A 23,614-nucleotide genomic window follows, 5' to 3' on the forward strand; every position below is an offset into this window, starting at 1 on the left:
GGATTTTAACAGATTTTTGGAACAGCCAAAATTTATATTTGTATCGTAGGAAACGTTAAAATAATGTTCCATTTTTATTAACAGTTGCTATTTTAGAGCACTAATTAAAACTGTTTAAAAGCGCGTTTGGTTGCGAATGGCTCAGATGGAAATGGATTGCAATTTGAAAACATTAGCCAACGTTTTCAGGTAGTTTCCACGCGCCTTGAAAAAAATCGATATTAATAGCGGAAGTTTGATTTCTATCCCCAAATTGAGATTCTATTCTTCAGTTAATGTTCAAAGATAATGTTTTTCACGGGTAAAGTTGCCTACCACTTGTTTCAAAACAGTTTAGACCAGAAATCCAAACAACAAAAAACTGATGAAATGAAAGGGATTTAACATAGTATTGCAGTTGATTCAAGGAACGATTTTTCAATTTTAGTGAAGAAAATAAACAAAGAAGTAAAACCATTTTTCCGAGAAAAAGAAATTAAAGCTACGTAACAAAAAGCGAAATGTGGCCGTAGAGGTTAAATTACCCTTTTTTTTTTGTTCCAGTAAAGCCAAGCGGGAGAAAGGAAAGAAAGAAAGGAGTTGGTTTGCTGTTGTTGTTTTTAAAGTATGTATTTTAAGACTATCATATGTTTGATAGCTTCTCATTCTTACCGGCTTCTCGTTTAGTTTTGGCGTTATTGACTTGAGTATAAGCAGTATAAGCTAGTTTCAACAACGCATTTCGCAGCGAAGCGACAGTGGAAGTGACGTGCATGATAGATTTGAGCGTTCTTTACAGACAGAAAGGCCAGCTGGATAGAACATTTCCAATGAAATGCCTTTTGTTTCAAAAGGACTCTTGGTGCACAACCCTTCATATGGAAACGAGTTTGATTTGTAAGACAATGAACGTGCAAGTAACACTCATTTTCATATAAATGCCGTGTACCAAGACTCGATTTAATAAACAGAAGCCGACTTAGAGGGCTTTTTCGAAAGTGTCTCTTTATCCCCTGAAGACAAGTCACACAAAAACTATAGGCTTTGGAGAATAGAAACTAAATGACTCCATAAACAAATGCATTAGTTTTAATTTCAATCAAGACTGTCCACCTCTCTACTGAGTGCGCCGGTTTGCGAAGGACTTACAAGATTACAATCACAAGCACTTTTATTAAATATGTTTTAAGGCCACCATTTCCAGCAACAATTTTAAACGCATCATACACAGCACGGCTACTATGCAGTCGTACAGCCATATAACTCCATCTTAAGAACCAGACCATCGTTCCAAGAAAGAGGATAAATCCGCACATAACGGGTGTGAACTGGTATGTCCAAGTCGTTTGTTACCACTCTGTAGGGGTCCGTGTTTCCGATGAAAACCTGACAAGAAAATTGTATTAATCAGTATTGAATAATTTATAATAATGGCAACGAGTAAATTTAGTTTTTTCTCCAACGTAATACGAAATGATTGTATGATCCAATATCCTCTCCCAAAAGGTTGAGTCTTTATGATGTGGTTCTCTACGGTTTCCGTAACATGTAGCGTCTAGTAGTATATCTACTACCCCCTAAAATAATGGGATGCAAGTACATCGCACGGTTAACCCTTCACAGCGGTCAAACGCAAAAGTTGACGTCACATCCGGTCCCCGCCGCCTCGAACTTTTGACTCGAAAGTAGGCAAACATCTGTAAGGAATTGTTAACGAAATAGTACGGTGAAAGAACATTTCAAGCTGGGACACTCAGTGGAGATGAATTATCAAATTTCCAATCCATAAGCGGCGTATCAGAGGGGGGGGGGGGGGGGGAAGAAAGACGGCACTTTTCTTTGAATACATAGCAGTGCCTGGAAACGGTGCGAGTCTATGTCAATCAAGCCGTTGCTAAGAAAGACGTCAAACTAAGGTTTTGTTTTCTCGGAAATATTTAAATATCAATGACTGCGTGCGTGTGAAATGCGAATAGTCGCGGTGTTTGCGTTTGATGTTTTACGTCTAATGTCTCACGTCACTGAGAATGTTTTGGCGGCGTGGAGTAACAACCGAAAAATTTGTCACGGTTGAAATATAACAACCAAAAAATGGGAAATAATTTCAGAACCATTGGAGTTATTTTTAATTAGTATAATTCACTAGCCTTCTTTTGCCAGACTGGTCACCGTTATCACTGTTCACGGTTGTTTTGATATCCGGAAGACTTCAAAGGAGCAATCAAAATGCAAATAGCTATTGTGTTTTGTGCACGATCAAGACCAAATCATGCGAATTAAACAATGAATTTTGTCAAGCTATTCACTACACCCTTAGCAACCATTCGATAGCTACTGCGCAGTCTCGGTTGCCCGGCACCGCTATGATCACTTTTTGAGTCGTGTAACAAAGGAAGTTTCTTCCCCCCCCCCCCCTGCGGCGTATAAAACTTACCTTTCCAGGGACGGCGTTAATTTTTGGCTTTAAAGCGAAAGTTTTCGGAAAGTTTAAGACTTTGTATGGAAGATTTTGGCGGGAATTACACAAGAACTGCGCACGCGCGCTGCGTTTGACCGCTGTGTGGGTTAACCCCAGTATTACATGGCTGGTGCTCGTTCATTCACCTTGGTGGAAAGAGGCGCTGTGAGAGTACAGTATCTTGTACAAGGTATCAGGGCTCCATCCCGAGTGTAGAGGTCCAGAGTCTAGTTCACTAGCCATTAGAGCAAAAGACAATAATAACAAACAAACACAATATAGCCAGTTTTCAGTTACAAGGAAGGATGCCACTAAAGTAGAGAAAAGACTTTACGGTTTACGATTAGTTTATTAACAGAGAAAGCAATTTATAGTCGTTGGTCTGCTCTCAGCTAATTCCGTTCACAGACTCTCTTTTCAGATCTTTACTGACTTGAAAAGAATCAGTTGCACTGCTGTACCTTATCGTCCTGTCCATTACCGTGGTAAATAAACCACGTGACCTTGTCCAATGAATAGGCCAACTTGTAAGTCTTCACATATATGGTAAATCTTTTCCCTTGCGTCGCGACACCTTTTAGCCATGTCGGCTTCCCAAGATCCACCTGGATCCACGGCGAGGGGTAGTCGCTGGGAAGAGCATACCAGCCATTGTCGGAACCAGTATTTAACCGCGCAATCCAAGGAGGGTACTGGGTATAGTGAGAACTGGCTGTGATAGACTGGTTACTTATTTTTCCATTCTCCATTCCAAGAGCTTCGTAATCGCTGCATTGGTTTGCTGAGAAAAAAAATAAAGTTCCTGTTTACGCAATGAGCAATTTTGGCCGAATAACAAGAAAAATTAAAAACATGGTTTACAGCAGTTTTGCTTTAATGGCTCAATACTTCCACAAAATGACTTAGCATTAATTTTGTTTGATAGCATTATTTTAGCATCAGCTGATATAAGGAGGTCGTATCGAACGGATCCATCCAGGTCAAATCACCCGTCACTGGAGTTCAAGACAAATTGAATTCGTTAAAATATTCCAAGCAACTGATAACCGGAATTATGCTGAGGATACAAATTTACAATTTCAAGCAACACGTGTTACTTGGCGGGGAAATGATAATTTATTTGTTGACCGGGGAGTACCCAACGGACTTTTATGCGCGGAGGCTCCGCCACAAGATCCAAACATTTCTCTGTTATTTACCCCTTTAAACGGGAAAGGTAACCCTTTCGTATACCTTCTTTAGAAAATAGCACCCTCTTCCACGCATCAACGTAAGAAATATTGCATCCCTTCAGTGTTATAAACTTTTTAATTGAGGAATCCCATAGAGTCCATCTGTTCCAGATGAAAGACCCTTTTAGCCAAAAGAGAACACTTTTCCATACCTTTCCAATATTTCATCTCGTAAAATCCCTACCCTTTTATATACGTCCATTCTGTAAAAGGCACCCTTTTCGGCCGGGGCCTCTCCGTATTGTCTACTCTAGGGAGTACCCTCTCCCCCGGGATCTATTATTGTATGAATTTTCCGTAAAGCCATTTGATCGAGATGATACCTTTTTACGGTATTATATATTTAGCACTTAATTGATGAGTATCGATTTCTAATTTTTCTTCTCAATTGAAATTATCATAGCGACAGTATTTATCGGTACGTACCACGACATTGGTTGTCTTGTGTTTGTCCAAATCCTTCTTTACAATGACAGCTGTAATTTCCTGGTTCGTTAACGCATCTTGATGTTGTCACGTTACACTTGTGATTTCCAATCACACATTCATCCACATCTAAAAATATTAATAATCGCTAAAGTAATGTGCAATGGTCATTGCTTTCTTCCTCTTTGAAGGGGGAAGGGGGCACTCAGTAAATCTTATTTTCCAACCTACATTTTGCCCAAATCCCATTTCCCAGCCTGTTGTTTTCCCGATTCTCCGAATACAGTGGAACCCCGATATAACGACGAATATTCTAGGTCCCGGCAAAAGTTAGAGTAAAACGGTATGGGACTGAACCGGCCGATATAACGATCTTCGATATAACGATATTCCCGATATAACGATGAGAATTTAGCGGACCGAGCGTAAAATCCTCCCGATATAAAGATATTATCAGTTCAGTCACAATTTATTTGCAAAACATCGAATTTACTGCAATAATATTACAGTTATTGAGTGATCTCTAACGTTTCTGTAAACAGCTTTGTACGACGATATACGAAAATGATACTGTATTCTAAGCCTCTTTATCAAAATTGTTCTCCTTATCCTCCTTTATATGCAGTAAAAAAATACTTGTTAGGTTTACTCCGATATAACGATATTTTCGGTTATTTTTCTCCCATATCGTTATATCGGGAGTTTCGATATAACGATACCTCGATATAACGATATCGGGGTTCCACTGTACCATATCCAGTCCCAGTGCCATTTTTAGACTGTCCACAGCCCTCTATGTTTTCGTGTATTTTCGATTGATGAGCGCGCGATGAGAATTGCGAGAGAATTGGACGCCAGCGCAAAACGGAAGAAGCAAGGGTGTGGGGGGCTTTTTGCGATGAAAAATCGAGAGGCTGTGGACAGTCTATGCCATTTTTGGCTTTCTCGTCGTTCTCTCTAGAAATAAACAGCATGTATTCAGAAAAAAAATTCTTGTAGGTTTTTGTGGCGTTTAATAAATATTTAATTGCATGCCACGGCAGTTGTTGTCTCCAATTGGAATAAATCCCATTTTCCATTCACGGCTATAGTTCCCTGGTTTGTTCATACATTTTGATGCTGTTTTATCACATTTTTGGGGTCAAGTCACACAATCTGATACCCGTTAAAGACATTAGGTAGTAGTCGGTATGTTTTGTTAGGATTTCCTTTACCTACTGTTCTTTCGTTGCGAAATTACATGTTATTTTTAGAAGAAAAGAGTTTTACAGATTTGTTATTTTTTTATGTGGCGTTTAATAAGTATTTCCAGGAGCCCATAACCCGGAGCGTGCAATTTCCACATTTGTGCAACGGCGCTTTCGCAAATAAAATTATTTTTAGCCAAGCCGGCCTTTCCCGCGAAAATTACTGTTTCCGATGACGCTAGCTTATACTTTGAGGGAAAATAATGAAATTATCGCTCGAAATGCTGTCGGAACACTCCAAAGGCGATTCTTCGCATGAGTCCGCCATGTTAATTTCCTATGTGAACGAGGTACTGTAGTAACGTATAAACAGTCTATTATGTATCCCTTGTGATTGGCTATCCGAAACCAATTCAAGGGAAAATCTTATCTAAAAATTATTTAATTGGTAAAAACGCCGTTTCACAGACTCAATGTGGAAGTTGCACGCTCTGGGTCATGATATTTCATTACATACCACGGCAGTTGTTGATTCCGTTTTGTACAAATCCCTCTCTACATTGACAGCTGTAGCCTCCTGGTTCGTTTACACATTTTGATGTTTTCAAGTCACACTTGTGATTTACAGTCACGCATTCATTCACATCTAAAAATATTAATAAGAAATGCGTAGTGGACGTTATCCCGGCGTATCCAATCGAACAAAATCGAACCAAAAATCAATCAAACCCAATCGAACACTAATCGTTCGATTGGGTTCGGTAATCGAACAAAATCGAACATCTTTTTGGCTGTGAGTTCGATTTTCGAACCAATCGAACACAATCGAACTCAATCCGATTGGATTCTGTTCGGAATCCGTCTCTTTATAAACAAGAAGCTTAAAGAAGCTTAAAACTGGGCGGGAAATGACGTCTACATTAGAGATATCATATTGTTTGTGTTGAAATGAATTGGCCTTTCAGTGTATCGGTTTGAGACACTTAGAAAGATAATTGTAAAGGTGTAATTGTGATTTTTCTGAATGCTTTCGTGTTCGTCCTGAGGCGAAATTTTGATGATATTAGTTACCTTTAGTCTGAAAAGGCGATTCTTTTTGGACGGAGGTCATTTCGTATATTTTTGTATAGAAAGGACGTTTCGGTTGCCGGTAAGGTGCGGTTAGAGAAAGTTTGAAAAAGGGTTTTAAATTTTCTAAGTCATTTTCATCGACGCTTTGTCAAGTTATTCATGACGTCGTGAAGTTCTTAGTGTATTATACAGGTCTATATATACATGTATGTCGGTACAACGTGAAAATGGTAGGTTTTTGGCCGTGGTTATTCTGTATATTCGATTAATATAAGGAGTTGTTTCAAAGGAGTAAAGTCGGTTGTGCAAGTCATACAGAAGAAATGGAAAAGTTACTTTTGGTTTGCTTGATGGTGAGTGTGGTTGCGAGCTTTATGTAGGTAATCGTTGGCTGGTTTAGACGAGGGACAAAACGTGCGGTTGTGTGACTTGCTGGGAGAGAGACGCTTTTTTTTAGGTTTGTAAAAAATTTATGGGGAAGATGGATTATTGTCATGGATTGTTGTCAGGCACAGTTAATGGCTAAAGTGTGAAATATTATGGAAATAGCAATATATAAGTAATATATTATATACAGAGTACAATCATTGCTTTTCAATGTAATCACCAGCTGTGAGTACAGTTCATTGAGATTTTTCATTTTAAATAAATAAAAAGTGTATTTCATTATGTAAGTCGAGTGACGTTTGGGCCGTGACGTTGTTAGACAAATCACATGGCTCTAGTTAACTTCAAGTGAGTTGCAGAATTTACAAACTGAAGACTTTTATCCCTGAAACAGAAGTACGCGATTGCGTATAGTTCGTGTGTCGATTAAGAACATTTTTATTTTAAAGCAGAAGGCAAATGGAATGAAGCAAGAAGTGTAATTCCTCTACAGATGTGAAGTATTAATAACTGCACGGCAGTTTGTTCTTTGGCTTTTTGTTTACTTTGTTTTATATTTTAGTTGCTTCGCGAGTGTGATGCATTACTCTGTAGAGGTGAAACGTCAGATCAGCTGATAAAGTTGAGTCAGAATCCATGGGTTTTGTTTGAACTATAATCCTTCTTGATAATTGTGAGATGGTTCTTTCTTGTGGATCCATTTCGTTAGTTGTTGCCTTTAATTCTTGTGTACTTGACTTGTTGTGAACCATGTATTTTCTTGCTCTGCAACTGAATAAAATGAGAGAAAGATCCTTTTAAGTTTTAGAACGAAGATAAGAAGATAAGTTGAGTTTGTAGGAGGCTAGTAAATTTCTTTAAGATGAAACCGGCTGACATTTAATATTTTGGTTATCAAGGACTGGATAGCAAATTGATTTTGTTAACAATAGTTAAGTGTCTGAGAATTATGTTGGAGATATAGAGACCTAGAGTTAAGGAATGGAATGGTGTTGTTGAAGGATAACTGCGTTAGAGTATTCCAAATATGTGAGGCAGCGGGGTATGCGAGGCGAGGCAGTGAGGCATGGGAGGCGTGTAATCCCAATAAAAGGTACAGTAAAATAGAATAAAAAAGGGGACCAACACAAAAATCAAAAGTCAAATAAAATGCGCAACAAAGCACCTGTCCATATATGTGTCCGATAAAAGAGTGTGTACTGTAAAGCAACATTTACTGTCATCTACCATAGGGGGGGAGGGGGGCTTATATCCGGATGTTTTTTTTTTGTTTCCATGTAGATGAGCTTATAACTAGACACGATTATAAGCAGGAGCACTTATAACCCTGATTTTTCGGTATGCGTTGATACTGTTGCATACACTGGTGCATCTAATATTAAGTTCCCAAGAAATTGTCAATTTACCACAAAGCTTCCCATACCTTTCACATCCTGATTGATATGCACGTAGCCACTAGTACTATCATCAGGTTACGGTATTTATTCGAATAAGCGCGGCGCTGTTTATTATATTTTTTTGCGCCTCAGATGCAGCGCTTATTGGATCGCGAGTGTGGCGCTTATTAAAAAATTGGATGCGCTATCTGTGGTGGTGTCACCATTCGTCTACTCCCGGCACTTCCACAAAATGCCACTAAAATTGTAAGTAAGGCCTTCACAACGGAACTATGTATTGCAAGAATTCTGAATAGAGACCTTAAGGTAATTCCCTTGAAATAGAACTGCTCATAGATTTCCAACCAAACTTTGCCAGTTGGTTGTTTACCTTAAGGGAAGTTAAATTTTGAAATAAATCAAAGATCTCTTCGAGATATCGACTTTTTTTGCATGAAGTTAGTATGAGTAGAAGGTTTATCCTGGGCATTGTTGTTCGAACATATCATGGAAGAATGCAAACGTCTTTCAGTTCAAGCACTTTTTTTTTATTTTCGCGGAGGAAATGCTGTATTTGTCAGTCGCGACGGCTTGGCACTTTGCAACTTTGGCTTGGTTAAAAATGGTAAACTGACGTTTGCCTTTAATCGAAATAGCCTTTGGGGATTTACAAACAAGAGGAAAACATAACTGGCAACACGTGAACAAAAGCAGATTTTAGCGAACAGATGAAATGCTTCCACACACAACAAGAAAAATTTTGTTCGAAACAACACAATGTGCTGTCCCCCTCCCCTCCATGGGTGGCCCCCATAGTAACAAAAATATCAATAACTTCGAGTCCAAATCAACATAACTTGATCTATTTATCATGCTGGAGAACACGGTGCAAAAATGTATTTTTCTTGGCGTTTACTGTCTTTTTATACCACAGCTTTGTGCATAACTTAATTCAAATTGCAGATTTTAGGAATGAGAAACTCCGTTAGCCTATAGCCTTCTCAGCCAGCAATCACTACCAAAGAGCTTTATCAATTTCAAGTCTGAAGCGGCTTAACATAAGATTCCAAACAAACCTACAACAAAAATCGCACTTGACATTAGCTTCATACATGTACCTGAAACTTTTCGATATTACTCTGATGCTCTGCCATTATCAAAATTATCAAGGCATGCAAAATTATCAATGTTGGTTCAGTGGTATCTAAAAGCATCATACAGTACTGCATTGGGTAAGACCAGGTTCCAACTTTAAATCCCATCTTGAGCCTAATCCTTTTAGCTTACTATTTTAAAAAGCTAACTTTATAGAATCACTGCAAGTACCCACAATTACTTATACAAATTTTACTCGATATAATGTTCGCTAAGACGTAAATTTTTTTTAAAAAAGGTTAAAAGGCTATAATATGTACAAATAAAAACCGAACGTTTTTTTTTTACTATAACGTCTGTTTTCCACTTTTCTATATTAATGGAATTTTTTGTAACATTTTTATTAATCATTAAGTGAGAAAAAAAGATACAAAATCAAAAATTCTTTATTTTATTGTTGTAGAAGTTGGACCACATCATCCCCGATGTTTGTTGTTGATAATTCATGATTTAGACAAAAAAAATCCCTTCTATTACCCCACCAGAGACAACAGGAAACCAAGTGATCTTTGGGAATGGGAAAGGGACACCGTGCATCTTTAGTTCTCAAAGGGCCAATTACTTCAGCACGTACCCTTCAACGGAGTTTACACCCCACCTTACCCACCCCTACACATGGTCTAACAAAGAATTCAAACAATTGTTATCGCTTTTTGCTTCAAGTTGATCATCATATTGTTTCCAGCAGTTAAAAATATTGACATCTGACGCCCTATTTTTTTTCTATCAGAAAATAATATTTTGCTTAACTGAAGAAAAATGATCCATAACTCCCTCACAGAAGGAATTTTTCCTAAGACCCCCACCCCCACCCCCAACCTGAGGGAACCCTCCGGAAATCCAATTTAGCTTCATACCTTTCCTTACCGTTTTGGCCTTTGAGACCCCTCCCATCACCAGGAATTCCCAATCCCTTCTGTGGAGGAAGTATTGACATTTTCTGTAAACACAATTGAGAAATAAATTATAACATAAAACAGCCTTGCAATTAAATTCGGCACATGTGACCGGGCAAAAAAGCAACAGTTCACGCTGATATACAGCTAAATAAAAGAATGAGTAAAGCACTTTCTCTATGCAACATTTTGGTGTATTAGTTTAGTTCCACACTTCCAGTGGCAGTGAAAAAGCCAAACAATATTGGATACTGTAATGATTCGATTAAGCGCCCTCCTTCCAATAAGCGCCCCCTTCCGAATAAGCGCCCCCCTTCGAATGTGTTTTTGTCAATAAGCGCCCCTATTCCAATAAGAGCCTCTATTCTAATAAGTGCCCCATTGTTATGAGCCTCTATTCTAATACCCCCCCCCCCCCCTATTGTGGATAACCACCCCTATTGAAGTCATCGATGCATTCTCCTTCCCAAAAGGATTGCGGCCTCTGGGGATGAAAATGTCATCAATGTCGAAAAGATAAACTCACAAACATTCACCGGACCGAACATGTATATATTTACTGCTAAAATAAACAATTCTTTTAAAAGTAACTGAACTTTCAACAATTTGTTACTGACAGTTTCTGTTATTGTTAGTTATTTCAATATATATTTAAGTTTTGTTTTGAACATTTGGTTTTTTCTCAAAAAATTAAATAAGTGCCCTGTCTCAATAAGCGCCCTTCCATGAGGTGCCAAAAGTAAATAAGCCCCCCGGGTGCTAAATCGAATCATTTCGGAAATACTATTAGCTGTGCACTTATGAGTTATGCAGGTGCACTGACATGAAAATTGTATGCCAAAGCATCAACCAATTCATATCTAACCATAAAGTACTGTCGTCAATCTGTAGAAATTGTCCAACAGTTCATCGGATTATTTGAACATAATACATATGGAAAATCTGCCATATAAATGCATTTATTAATCATTATTAGCTGTTTTGTTGTTGTCTGCTCACTCACAAGAATTGTGATAGCTGTCATTTGCATACTGTAGTGAAGCAAGTAATTAACTAAGACACCTTTCAATACTAGTAGAGAGGCTAATTTCTGTATTCTGAAGCTTGAATATCAAGTTTATAAATCATTTTAATGATTTATTAACTTGATATTCAATAATTAAAATTTTTAATGACCTTGACAATTGTAGTTAACACACCACAAGGTCAAATTATTTAAACAGCAAAGACACAGAAGCACCATTTATCCCATTGACCTCAATAAAAAAAATAAAATTCAGTAAATTATTTATAAGGTGGTCAAGGCATGTCATTATCAACTTCACTGGTTTTGATCAGACGGACTAACTAATGGTGAACTTCACTTCCATTTCATCTCTCCCTTCAGGATATCACCTCCATATGATTGACAGAAGAAGATATATCATGTTAATTAATAAGTGTTGGATACATGAAAAAGTTAAAAAAAACTTGTATTGAAAATAATTAACTGGTTAGTAACAGCATACAATAACTGCTAGTAACACTTACCTGTCCCTGCCTCCTCCTCAGGCGCCTCGATTTTCTTTCTCCGACAAAGCGAGAACAAGAGAGGCGTCTGGGTACGAGGCCGTACCTGTTCTCCATTTTAAATAACGTTCCGGATAACAACTTTTCCATGGGTATCATGTGGAGCAACATGCCTGTGCTGTAAAGCCAAAATCTCTGTAAGCCATTGCCAACCCATCGCCTTTATCTTCACATAAAAAGCAACCTTTTTCTCCCTTCATGTGAGCTAATACAGCCTTTCCAGATTTAGGTATGCAGATGATGGCAGCAGTGTTCCTTGCACCACTTTGTTCCCATCAGTTGTTGAAACTATTATAACTCCTTAAATAAACAAAAACAAAATTGAGTTATTGAAAAAACTTTTCAGTAATTTTACTTAATCAAAAAACAATAATAATGGGCCAAGTCCATTACCACCACCCCATTAATACAATCACCTACCTATAATAATTATAAAGCCCCTTCAAGTTGACCTGAGCAAATGCTCAGTACCAGTCATTTTCTTGTTTAAAGAACACCTAGCTTTAATATTGTCACCTTGTGGCTCATTGGTGGCCACATGAATGGAATTACAATGTATTTATGATGAATGAGATGACTACATTGAATATATCAAACTCAAATGACAACACTACAGTGTATTGATTCTGTTGTTATCTACTGTAAGACAGCTAATTAATATATCTTTTTTGCCTAATCATGTGGAATTACCACTTCAGATAATATGCGTAGAGACCTAGAATTAGATGGGATTCCAGCTGAGATCCTGCCTAGAACTAGTTAGGATCCCAGGTGGGATCCCCCCTGGGATCAATGCACAGCTAAAATTCCATGTGGAATTAGCAGCAGGTATCTCGAGTGGGATCCCACCTGGAGTAATTAGCAGGATCCTAGGTGACACCCCACCCAGGTCATTTTAGAATCCTTTAGGCAGCATCCCACGTGGGATGAACATACAGCAACCCAAGAAGGACTCACACAATCTCACCTTGCATTTTTACGTGAGTTCACCTGTCAAATATTCTTTTTAAATTTTCACAAGTCCAAATAACACCTTTAAAAAAACAAACGATTAAGTATAGTAAATATCTTGAAAGCACCACAATTGAGAAGGTAAGATAAAGAATTCATTTCACAGCTACCAACAATGTTATCATCCCTTATCCAGGGCTGTCATTAAGGGCTGTAACCCGTAACACCTGTTACGGCTGATCATGAGCTCACTCAATGTTACAGGTAAACATTTTGATTGGTGTTACTTTACAAGTTGCATTCAGAATGAAATGCTACGGGTGATAACTTCAATGTTTGGCTGCATAAAAACTTAATGACAGTCCTGCAAGTTATCGTCATCCACCTTTACACTTGATTGGTATTATAAGTATTTTACAAAGGAGTTCCATGGTGGGAGAACATAAGAGGCAGCCGGGAGTCCCCCCACTCACTTTTCTCCCAGGTACCTGGGATTTTACTTTCTTTCACTTGCATAACAAGTGAATGGCCTGCTAATGCCTGAGGGGAAGGGAGGAAAAAAAATCACTGGTCACAGTGCGTACAAACAAAACAACACTAAACAAATAACCCACTAAATGCAGTGAATTTTTCCACACACGAGTACTATGTATACACATGAACACAACACCAAAAAACCTTGCTGTAGTGATCTACAATTTACAGTTCTGTGATATCCATATTTTGAATGACGACTTCCACCGGGTTAGTAAAGACAGTTGATTATAAGGGGTCATACAGCAGGTCGTCACAAAAGTGCGAGGCAGCAAGGTGTGCGATACATTCTAGTTAGCCAGCTAAATAGCAGATCAGATAGCTTAAATATAGCACTCCGATTTAAACCTTTTCATTTGGAGTAGGGATTTTTGCCTCATATACCTCGCTGCCATGCCTCACACGCCTTGCTGCTTGCACATGAGGGCCTGTTTACATATAGTTCCAGAATGACTTATATTTCGGAACAAGTTCACAATGAAGTTCGTTGACTGCATACATTCCACATGACATAATCGACCAGCTCAACCAAAGTCGTTTTCACGTGCGTAGTTTTCACTCAAGATCAAAACAAGATGGCGCATGTTTTGAGCAAACATGTTACCGGTATTTTTAATGCTCATGATGGCTATATCTGCAATTTTAACAAGCAATTTGACCATAGGGCTGCTTCTTCGGGCTAAACAGTAAACGCTATAATTTACATTTTTTTGCTCTGAGTTCAAACTGTGACCTCTGTATGTGGTTTCACAAGATGCGGTTTCATCTCGGAATCAAATTCATTTAAAAACCGGAATGAACTCATTCGGGAATGACTTGACTTTTGTCTTGGTATCATGTAAACAGATAGAGTGAAATATATCGGGATGGGATTAACTTGTTCCGGAATGAGTCATTCATATGTCATGTTAACACTGGCCTTAAAACTCTCACACAGCAGCAAACCGCCAGGTTTTTTTCTTTTTAAAGAACAAATTGCTTGTATCGGTGTATGACCAATATTCAATAGGCTATCGGTTTTTAAACAACTTCATTCCATTTCGTAGCAGATCTATATGTGGGTTGTCCTAAAACCCGGAATGCCGGAAACCCGGAATGCCTGAAACCCGGAATGCCGGAAATCCGGATAAGAAAGCCCGGAATCTTAAAACCCGGAATGACCTTTTTGTGTACGCCTTTTTTCAATAAAATACGTGGAAACATGTTATTATTTATTTTTTTTTTGGGGGGGGGGGGATTGGGAAGTTTGTTACGAGTTTCCAATTACGTTGCGAGTTAGCGAATCAAATTGTCAATTTCGATACAAAGTTCCAAACTTCAGCCCGACTGAACTTCGCAATTTAGCTAGTAGAGGAGAAACAAAACATGTTGTTTCAAAGTAATGGCAATATCTGAACTCAATGATTTTAAAGGAAACAAGTTACGAGGGGAATATTCCAGTGATTCTTGTGGCTCAAGTTGCAAAACATTTGTTTGACCAAATAGTCGACGTCAATAAAAATCTTACATTGTGTTAACTTGTGCAGATTAAAACCTTCTGTAGTTATGTTATCAACAAGGGCTTTGCTACGCTTAATCGTTCGGAAAAAGCATGATGATAACAAATATAAAAGGCTCACAAACTTTAAATTAATGTTCAGCGAGCCATAAACATGTTGGCGTGACAAATAAGTCTTCCCTGTCGCCTCGCTTCGGCTTCGATTAAAATCAACTTTATGTAAAGATCCTGATGGGTAAACCATGTATCCAGTTTCATCCGGCTTACAAACGCGAAAGACTTGAAAATTAAGATTATACCTCGCACAAAGCGTAAAAAATATATTTTTTTTTTACAAAAAGGAAAATTTGACCAAATTTCTGACTGCATAAAATTCATTTATCCTCAAATTACTTGCGTGATCGCTGGTGCGAAACGTTGTCTGACACTTCAACTGAATTATCGCTTCCATCATCAAGTGACGAATATATATCGACAGCGTTTGATACCCATTTTCGAAAGTTCATTTTAAGTGCAATAGACGGTATATGAATGTAGTGCTTCTACTCACCATCAGTCAGAACATTGATTAGAAGGTTGTTATTGTCGTCCTGCTTGTTCGTCAAACAAATATTGTGCAACTTGAGCCGCAAGAATCGCTGGAATATTCCTGCCGTAACTTGTTTCCTTTAAAATCATTGAGTTCAGATATCGCCATTACTTTGAAACAACATGTTTTGTTTCTCCTCTACTAGCTAAATTGCGAAGTTCAGTCGGGCCGAAGTTTGGAACTTTGTATCGAAATTGACAATTTGATTTGCTAACTCGCAACGTAATTGGAAACTCGTAACAAACTTCCCAATCCCCCCCCCCCCCAAAAAAAAAAAAAAATTAAATAATAACATATTTCCACGTATTTTATTGAAAAAAGGCGTACACAAAAAGGTCATTCCGGGTTTTAGGATTCCGGGCTTTCTTATCTGGATTTCCGGCATTTCGGCATTCCGGCATTCCGGGTTTCCGGCATTCCCGGTTTTAGGACAACCCTCTATATGTAGCGACTATAATGGGAGCATGCACCATCATGAACTTAGGCAACTATTTTTAGCCATGCAATATCAGCTTCATGCAGTTTCAAAAATTATTTCCGTTTTGTAGCAAGTTCCCCGAGCTTTATATAAACAGATTTGAAGCAAACGGATATCAGTAACAATTAACCCTCTTTATCTTTATATCACCTTCAATGTTGCACACAGTAGCCAACATAACTTTGCCTCCAAAAAGCGAACAAAGGGTAAAAGAAATATGTTAAGCTAATAATTCAGTAATTTTCTGGCCAAACAAAACCAGATCTAGCAAACACAGCCAAAAACGTAAACCACGCATTTCTTCCAAAAATATACATAATGCAATGCCGATAAAATGCTCTTAAAGAACCAAAAACAATAACCCGACGACCATTGCTTTGAGTATTCTTACTTCACTAAACAGTTCAAGTTGTTTTATAATCGGATCGCCGGTCCAAAATCAAAGCGAAAGCTGGCAATAAAGGTCAATAAACATAGGAACGCGCAAACTACATTCTATTATAAACAAATGTCATACCTGAACTCGTCTCTCATCACCGTCTGCCTTCAGTGCACAGCCTAATTCAACCTCCTCTCACAAGAAATTCTTCCTGTCATCCTTACAAAATTCCTTTTCGGTTCATTTGGATTCCAAACGCACATTCAGGCTGCGACTCGCCATTCTCGTCCCCAGAGTCCACGATCCCTCTAGTCTCCACCGGTCAAATATGTCCGCTATTATTCAAAATGGCGTTTTTGGCACAACTTTTTTAATCTTTTCGTCCCGAAAACTTCGCATTTACCTGCTTCCTCCCCTGTCATTAAACTCATTCCTAGCGTTCCTCCTAAATCTACACAACATCGCATGACGTCTCTCCTTTTCCTTCAAAATATACGCCAACAACAAAACCTCATTAACGAAACAGCAGGGAGAATGAGGTATAAATTGTATAATGAGCTACCGAATCTATGAACTGGACTAACCGCCCAGTTAATAAATCACGCACGACTAATCAGGGGGACGGTGCACTGTACAAAATGTCCGCAATATAAACAAACAGGAGTTCGGTAATCGAACGTTCGACTGAATACGATTGTCGACTATTCGGCAATCGAACGTTCGATTTTGTTCAATTGTCGACTGTTCTGAAATCGAACGTTCGATTTTATTCGATTGACTAAATTTATTGTGAGTTCGATTATATTCGATTACCGAACGTTCGATTGGATACGCCGGGCCCACATTATCTACGGAAGGGGGTCAGAGGCATCTTAAATATCAAATATTTAAGTCGGCTCTGAAAATTATCCGTAGAATTTTTTAACTTTGCAAAACTTTGTTTCTTTACATGCGATTCGTGTAAAACGAAGGTTACTAAGCTCTTTTTCGAGTTATAAGCACCTAAAGCTGGAATTAATTGTGTTTTAAACAGGTTATACTGCTGCTTTGGTGGCCTGTTTGTAAAAACGATGGCCATAACTTGTCCATAAATGATTGATCATTCGTATAATATTATTATTGTAGCATTATCTGATAAAGAGTGCTAGTATTATTGATCCATCAAAGTACAAGTGCTGATAACTGCTGAGAGCCGTTACCAGCCACCTTCAGAAGCATTCCATCCCATACCAAGGCAGTTGTTTCCAATTTGAACAAATCCTTCGTTACATTGACAGCTGTAGCTTCCTGGTTTGTTCAAACATTTTGATGCTGTTAAGTCGCACTTGTGATCTCCAGTCAAACATTCATCCACATCTACAAATCGTAATAAACGTCAGTTCTTAAATTCCTTATGAATTTTAGTCTCTTCAGATCAAAATCACAAATAAACAGTGTGTAATAACCATAGTTAATTTATTACAGAGGTAGCGTTAATTATGCGAATGTTGCTCTCTGAGGACGAAGTCAACTGTCTGTTATACAGAGGTTTCAATATAATATGAGGGTAGGACTGAATGAATTGTCCGTAATATATAACGGGGTTTGACGTAATGTAAACTGGAAAAAACAAGGCAAATGTTTGTGTTGAGTGTATTTATCATCAAGAATGCAATTGCCTGCCTGCTTGTTTGTCTGCCTCTGTCTAGAGACTCTGTCTGTCAATCTCTAGCTGTCTGTCCGTATATCCGTTTATCTGTCTATCTGTCCTTCTGTCTGTCTCTATTTGTTTGTCTGTCCATCTGTCTGTGTCTATCTGTCTGTCCGTCTGTCTGTCTGTCTGTCTACCTTTCCGCCTGCCTCTCTACCTGTCTAACCCCGTTTCCTTTCTGTCTGTCTTTTTTTGTTTCTGTTTCAATCTGTCTGTCTGTCTATCTGTCTGTCTTCCTTTCCTATCTGTCTGTCTGTCTGCTTGTTGCTATCTTTCTGCCTGCCTTTTTTACTATTTGTACACATTGTTAATGTATTTACTTACCCTAAAAAACGGCTTTCATGTAAAGAAGTTATTTTGTAACTTATGGTATTACCGTTTTAAAATAAACGTGACTCACTCACTCACCCCTCCTCCTCTTCTTCTTTTTTTTTCTGTCTGTCTGTCTGTCTGTCTGTCAGTCTGTCTGTCTGTCTGTCTGTCTGTCTTTCTGTCCTCCTTTCTCTATTTGTCTGTTTGCCTGTCTAGTTCCCTGCTTTCCTGCCCGTCTGCCTGTCCACCAGTCTACCCACCTTGACACGTGTGTTCTGATATGTGTTTATACCCAGAATTACAGCGGCATGTGACTGCTCCCAGAGTGTTAACACATGTCGACACTTCTAAATCACAGGAGTGACCTCCAGCTGTACATTCGTCCACATCTTAAAGGAAGTATTTTCCAAGGCAACAGTAAAAACGTGATAAATTAATCCTTTTAAGCCCATCATTTTCCAGGCGCTCAACCTCCAAATTCTGAAGCATGAGAGTGATTAGAAGTATCCCTCCCCTCCCTCCCACAGGACGTGATGCAAGTCCATCGCAGATTCCTTCGCAGGATTCTGCTTGTTACCACAACTTTTTGCCGGTACTCATTTATACTCGTAAGTGGAGAGAGGACTATGAAAGTCAAATGTTCTGCCTAAGCTTAACCCGGACAGCACGATCTGGAGTCCAGAGAACTAACTATTGGGCCACCCACACTGTGTTATGAGTCAAAACTTATTAAACACCACATCAAAAACTGCAAGGATTTCGGTCAAATTGGCAACGACAAATTAAAGAAACGATATAGTCTCTTTATGTTAGACTGTCCACAGCCTCTCGATTTTTCAACGCAAATAAAGCTCCCCGCCCCCCACCCCCTTGCTTCTTCCGTTTTGCGCTGGCGTCCAGTTCTTTCGCCGTTCTCACCGCGCGCTCATCGATCGAAAAAACACGAAAAAGTAGAGGGCTGTGGACAGTCTACTTTATGTAGACCCGCAACTTAAAAATGACTGTGATCAGTCAGCTTATAAGACACCAATCATATATATTCACGAGTCTTTCTCTAGTTGTTAGATCGTCATTACCCGGCCGTACGTTTGAAGGACAGATGGTATCGTATTGCGTTGTTTTAATTTCGTCCGTTTTGTGATGCTGTTGTCAGAAAAGATGGTGTGCCAATACTAGTCTTACCTTTACAATTGTACTTTCCATCTAACTGGTAGCCTTTTTGGCAACCGCAATCGTAACCAGCATTTGTGTTAAAACAAAGTTGTTCGCATTTAGAAATACCAGCTCTACATTCATCTTCCTCTGTAAAAAAAAAAAAAAGGCATACATAACTATCAACTCGATTAAAGCCTTAAGTAAACTTTTCGTAACAGCACTGTGTAACAAGCAGAGAGGAAGTTTGACAGAAGGTCTCCGCTTCCTTCGGGGAGAAGAACCGTTACGGTTTTTGTTCACCATTCGCGACCACATGCTTACATGGTCAATTATATAAGTCCTTTACAAAATGATATGTGTTGTGTTGCTCTGGGTAAAAATCGGCTTTTCTCTACACATAATTTTTTTATAAAAGGCAGGGTCTAATATATAGGAAATGGATCGGACACACCGTTTTAAAACAAATCCTACGATACCTGCTGATTAAGATTCGTGTATGGCTTATAGCAAACTACACACTACAGGGGAGTCAGTTTTGAGTTACTTGAATAAAAACACATTGCGGAGACGCAAGTAGACGCAGAAACCGAGAGCAAGCCGCGTCTAATTGTTTTAGCGTGACCCAGAGACTGATCTATTAAAAGGCTGAGGGTGGCTATAACTTTAGGGGGTTTATTTATAGTTTTGTTACAAGGGCAGGGCAAGGCCGAAGGGCAAGCGCTCACAGGACAGGCTATCAAAACTTAGACCGCGAATGCGTAGTCAATCAGATCGCGACTTTTATAGTCGGTCACTGGTTTTTGCTTAACAGTAATATTCGGTCTGAAAAAAATTACACGTTAGATATACACTGCATGTACACCTATAGAGGCAAATCTTACCATATGCTGTTTCCCACTCATCCACTTTGTCTATCCACTTGTTGAAGTAAAACGTGTATGGTTCGGAACCGTCAACTGTTATCACCACCTACATGCAGTGTGATAAAAATTAATGTAAGAAAATCTCCATCTTTTAATGAGCCTTTTTCTTCTTTTTTCCTCAATGATGTACCTGAATACATTAATTTTGCAATAGACTAGTTAAGGAACGTTCTCCTAAGAACTCGGCAAAGCAAACGAGCAGAAATGCAATACATATGTCTCATTACCCAGGCGTGGAGGCCATCGGCCTTTGGTTTTGAATATGCTCGAGGGTAGAGAGGTCCGAAAAGACCGAGAGCACTGGCAATCTTGGATTTATTGCACGATTTTACAATTAAAATGAGCTGGAGAAACATAATCCTGTTCCGCACTCTGACTGGCTAGTTTTAGTTACTTCATCTGTCTTAGTCGTGTAATAAAATACAATAAAAAAAGCTACGTCCAACTTGGAAGGTGCTTGACAGTTTCGTTGCCCTGAATTCGATATCAAAGGTTTTCCTCACTATTAGCTCATCAACCAAAGTGCGTATATAAAAAGAGTCAGCCTGACATCCGGAGTTAAATTAATGATAATCACCATTCAAGCAAATGTACTTGATCACTTTTGTTTCTAAATGCACGCCCCATTTTGAAATTCCCAGTCAATATACACAGTGACACGAAGTGACGGGTCGAGATGGTGACAGGGAGATGAAAACATTTTTTTCTGGGGCAATCGGACCTGATTAACTCTCGCCAAAGCGTGGTCCCAGAATCGAAAACAAATCATAATCAACAAAACAACATATTGCATTTAATAGCATGACTGTACTTTAAAATCCACTATACCTTGTCCAGTTTCCAATTAGGATTTATCAGGAAATCCGCTCGTCTAATTTTTATGGCCTTGATAGGTTTAATATACTTGGCGTGTCGGTAAAATGTATCTGTTCTGTATAAAGGAAAACAGTCCTGCATTAAAATAATATGTTTACGTGAACAACAACAAAAAAAGTTTCTGTAACATATTAAGCGGTTAGGAATATTTCTACTCCCCCCTGAATAGGATGTTAGTACATCGCAAGGTCCCACCCAGCGTTATTTCGCCGCTACCCATTTATACACCCTGGTATACGTAGAGAAAGGCACTATGAGAGTTAAGCGTATTTCCCAAGAACACAACAGAATGGCCAGGGCTCGAACCCGAACCGCTCGACCCGAAGGCTAGCTCGCTAGCCATTAGGCCACCGCCCCCCCATGAAACAACAAAAACAGCAAAAAACATCATCGTAAATATGTTGTGTATGTAAGGTTTTCAGCCGTGCTTACGCGCCACGTTCAAAATCATTAACTCCTTCATTGTCTAGCTCAATTGAGCCTGTCGATTGATCGTTCACCCCGATGATATTAATAAAGACTCTTGCACTTGTCCCAGCCAGGTACTCGTCAGCGGTTGTGACTTTGATTTCGTATCCTAAAGGAATGCAAAGAAAGATCACGGTCACATGTCTGTTTATCGATATTACAGGGTTCACTCTCACATAATTTATGAGACTATCCGAGTTAGTTCGTCCTCTCCCGAATGCATATGATTGGATGGGAGGCCTTGGAGGCCAGCCCCAGCGGATCGCTACTTGTGTATCTTGCTAAGCCATGTTTTGTTCGGCTATCTTTGGATGATCGAGAAAACATATGTAAGACACGACCCTCGTAACAAAAAAAAATTGTTAAACTGAGACCCTGTCCACACTGACCCGGGTAAATTTGAAAACGGAACCGGATCAAATAGTCATGTATTCTTCGTCAAAACAAAAGGTTAAATGCTTAACAATAGCTCTGTGCATTGTATTTCTGCGAGCGATGAAGCGTATCGTTTTTAAATATACCCGGGTTAATGTGGACAGAAAACATTTTACGGGGGTTTTTAAATTTCCCTGTTTTCAAATGTACCCGGGCCAGTGTGGACAGAGCCTGAGAAAAATAATCAAAGCAGTTGTGTTTACAAAGATCGACTCTATTAAAATTAAACCAATGACTCTTAGACCCGGTTCAGACGCCGTACTTTTCATGAGCCGAACTCAATTCGAATTTGGACCGACCCAAATTGACAAAAGTGCGCCTCTTGATTCAGACGCCGTACTTTTCGGCCGTACCGAGGCCGTTCCTAATACAGTTCCAATAATTGAGGTGAACTGCTGGCAAAATACATTATAATAATTTATGAATTAGGATCGGAACATAAAAAGTACGGCGTCTGAATCAGAGCCGTTCCAAAGGCGTTCCACAGGCGAAATTCTCGGCCAAGCCAGGCGGGAAGAACGGGTGAGCCGTTCCAAATTGAAATAGCCGTTCTAATTTGATTCGCACGCCGATCTTTTCATGTACTTAATTCAAGGAATTAGGTTCGGCTCATGAAAAGATCGGCGTCTGAACCGGGCCTTAGATGCTCATGCAAAATGTTTTGATAAAATTTGAGGAGCTCCAAAAATCGCTTTCAAAATCGATAGCTAGATTTGCTTGTTTTAAACTGTAATTGTATACTTTTGATTCACCAAGAAGTTAAAACCTGACAACACTAGCTGGTTAAAGGATAATTCCAATCAATACAAATTTTTAAAAAATGCGGCAAGTAAAACCGATTTGATAACTGTTGTTCATGGTAGTCGTATTTTCCTGGAGTTTTGAGTGAAGCAAATTATATTAACGGTTACCTTTGTAACAGAGGAATTGAAACTCCCGTGTCTAACAGAGGAAACAGAAAATCTTGTATACGTATGTACTTACTTGCCCCTTCTACCATGTGCGTTGAAAACAATAGAATAAAACTGAGAACAATTCCTCTTCTTGGTAGTGACCCAAACATCTCTCACAATACAAAGAGGACGAAAGTTTTATAACTTTACGAAAAAGGAAATTGAGTACTGGTCGTCTTTGTATATAATGTATTAACTTGCTTGAAATTCAAGATCAAACCCTTTTCTGATTGCTCAGCTGTAAGAAGAGAATACGGCATTCAAACATCCACAGACAATATAATTAAAACAAAACCAGCTGAAAAGATATTAAACGTTTTTCATTTGAACTTCGAAAGATATTTATTACAAAGTCTTTGTTATCGTGTTTTCAATCTATGACTCTCTTGAAATGGCATGGCCTCCCTTGATGCCGTCAAAATCTACTGAAAGTCACTGAGGACCATAAAGCAATTCAAAATGAATTAACTGACGAGTGGAGCTGGAAATTAAAAGAATCACAATTAAACAAAGTAAATACAGTAACAATTGAGTTGCAACTCCAAACAAAAGTTGTAAGGTAATACAATACAAATAGAAAAAAACTGCGAAGTAAAATCTTACCCTCGTACGTTGAATTTCAATGAGTTAGTTTTCA

The 23,614-nt window shown here is 38.8% G+C and overlaps 2 protein-coding genes across 7 annotated transcripts; both read right to left on the bottom strand.

Moving 5' to 3' along the window:
* Positions 1-1,046: 1,046 nt before the first annotated feature.
* LOC144653564 (uncharacterized) lies at positions 1,047-23,102 on the bottom strand. Its single transcript, XM_078513598.1, has 11 exons — positions 23,009-23,102; positions 21,554-21,698; positions 21,074-21,176; positions 20,204-20,291; positions 19,350-19,469; positions 18,428-18,556; positions 17,396-17,521; positions 5,800-5,928; positions 4,096-4,224; positions 2,899-3,218; positions 1,047-1,365 (listed from the first exon to the last, which is right to left on the bottom strand). The coding sequence occupies exons 1-11, from the start codon at positions 23,085-23,087 to the stop codon at positions 1,219-1,221; spliced, it is 1,515 nt and encodes a 504-aa protein (XP_078369724.1). The 5' UTR covers positions 23,088-23,102; the 3' UTR covers positions 1,047-1,218.
* On the bottom strand, positions 6,965-16,758 carry LOC144653605 (uncharacterized). Of its 6 annotated transcripts, none has more exons than XR_013570768.1 (5): positions 16,304-16,758; positions 12,704-12,769; positions 11,783-12,036; positions 10,139-10,211; positions 6,965-7,511 (listed from the first exon to the last, which is right to left on the bottom strand). XR_013570768.1 is itself a non-coding variant. In XM_078513647.1 (5 exons), the coding sequence occupies exons 3-5, from the start codon at positions 11,845-11,847 to the stop codon at positions 7,459-7,461; spliced, it is 276 nt and encodes a 91-aa protein (XP_078369773.1). In that variant the 5' UTR covers positions 11,848-12,036; positions 12,704-12,769; positions 16,304-16,755; the 3' UTR covers positions 6,965-7,458. The 6 variants fall into 6 exon arrangements, 4 of the variants coding, with proteins under 4 accessions (XP_078369773.1, XP_078369770.1, XP_078369771.1 ...); XM_078513647.1 differs by having other exon boundaries at positions 11,698-12,036; positions 16,304-16,755; XM_078513644.1 differs by having other exon boundaries at positions 10,129-10,211; positions 11,698-12,036; positions 16,304-16,742.
* Positions 23,103-23,614: the final 512 nt, after the last annotated feature.

This window comes from Oculina patagonica, chromosome 5 (genome assembly GCF_052425735.1).
Source record: "Oculina patagonica isolate OP01 chromosome 5, crgOcupat, whole genome shotgun sequence".
Taxonomy (NCBI): Eukaryota; Metazoa; Cnidaria; class Anthozoa; order Scleractinia; family Oculinidae; genus Oculina; species Oculina patagonica.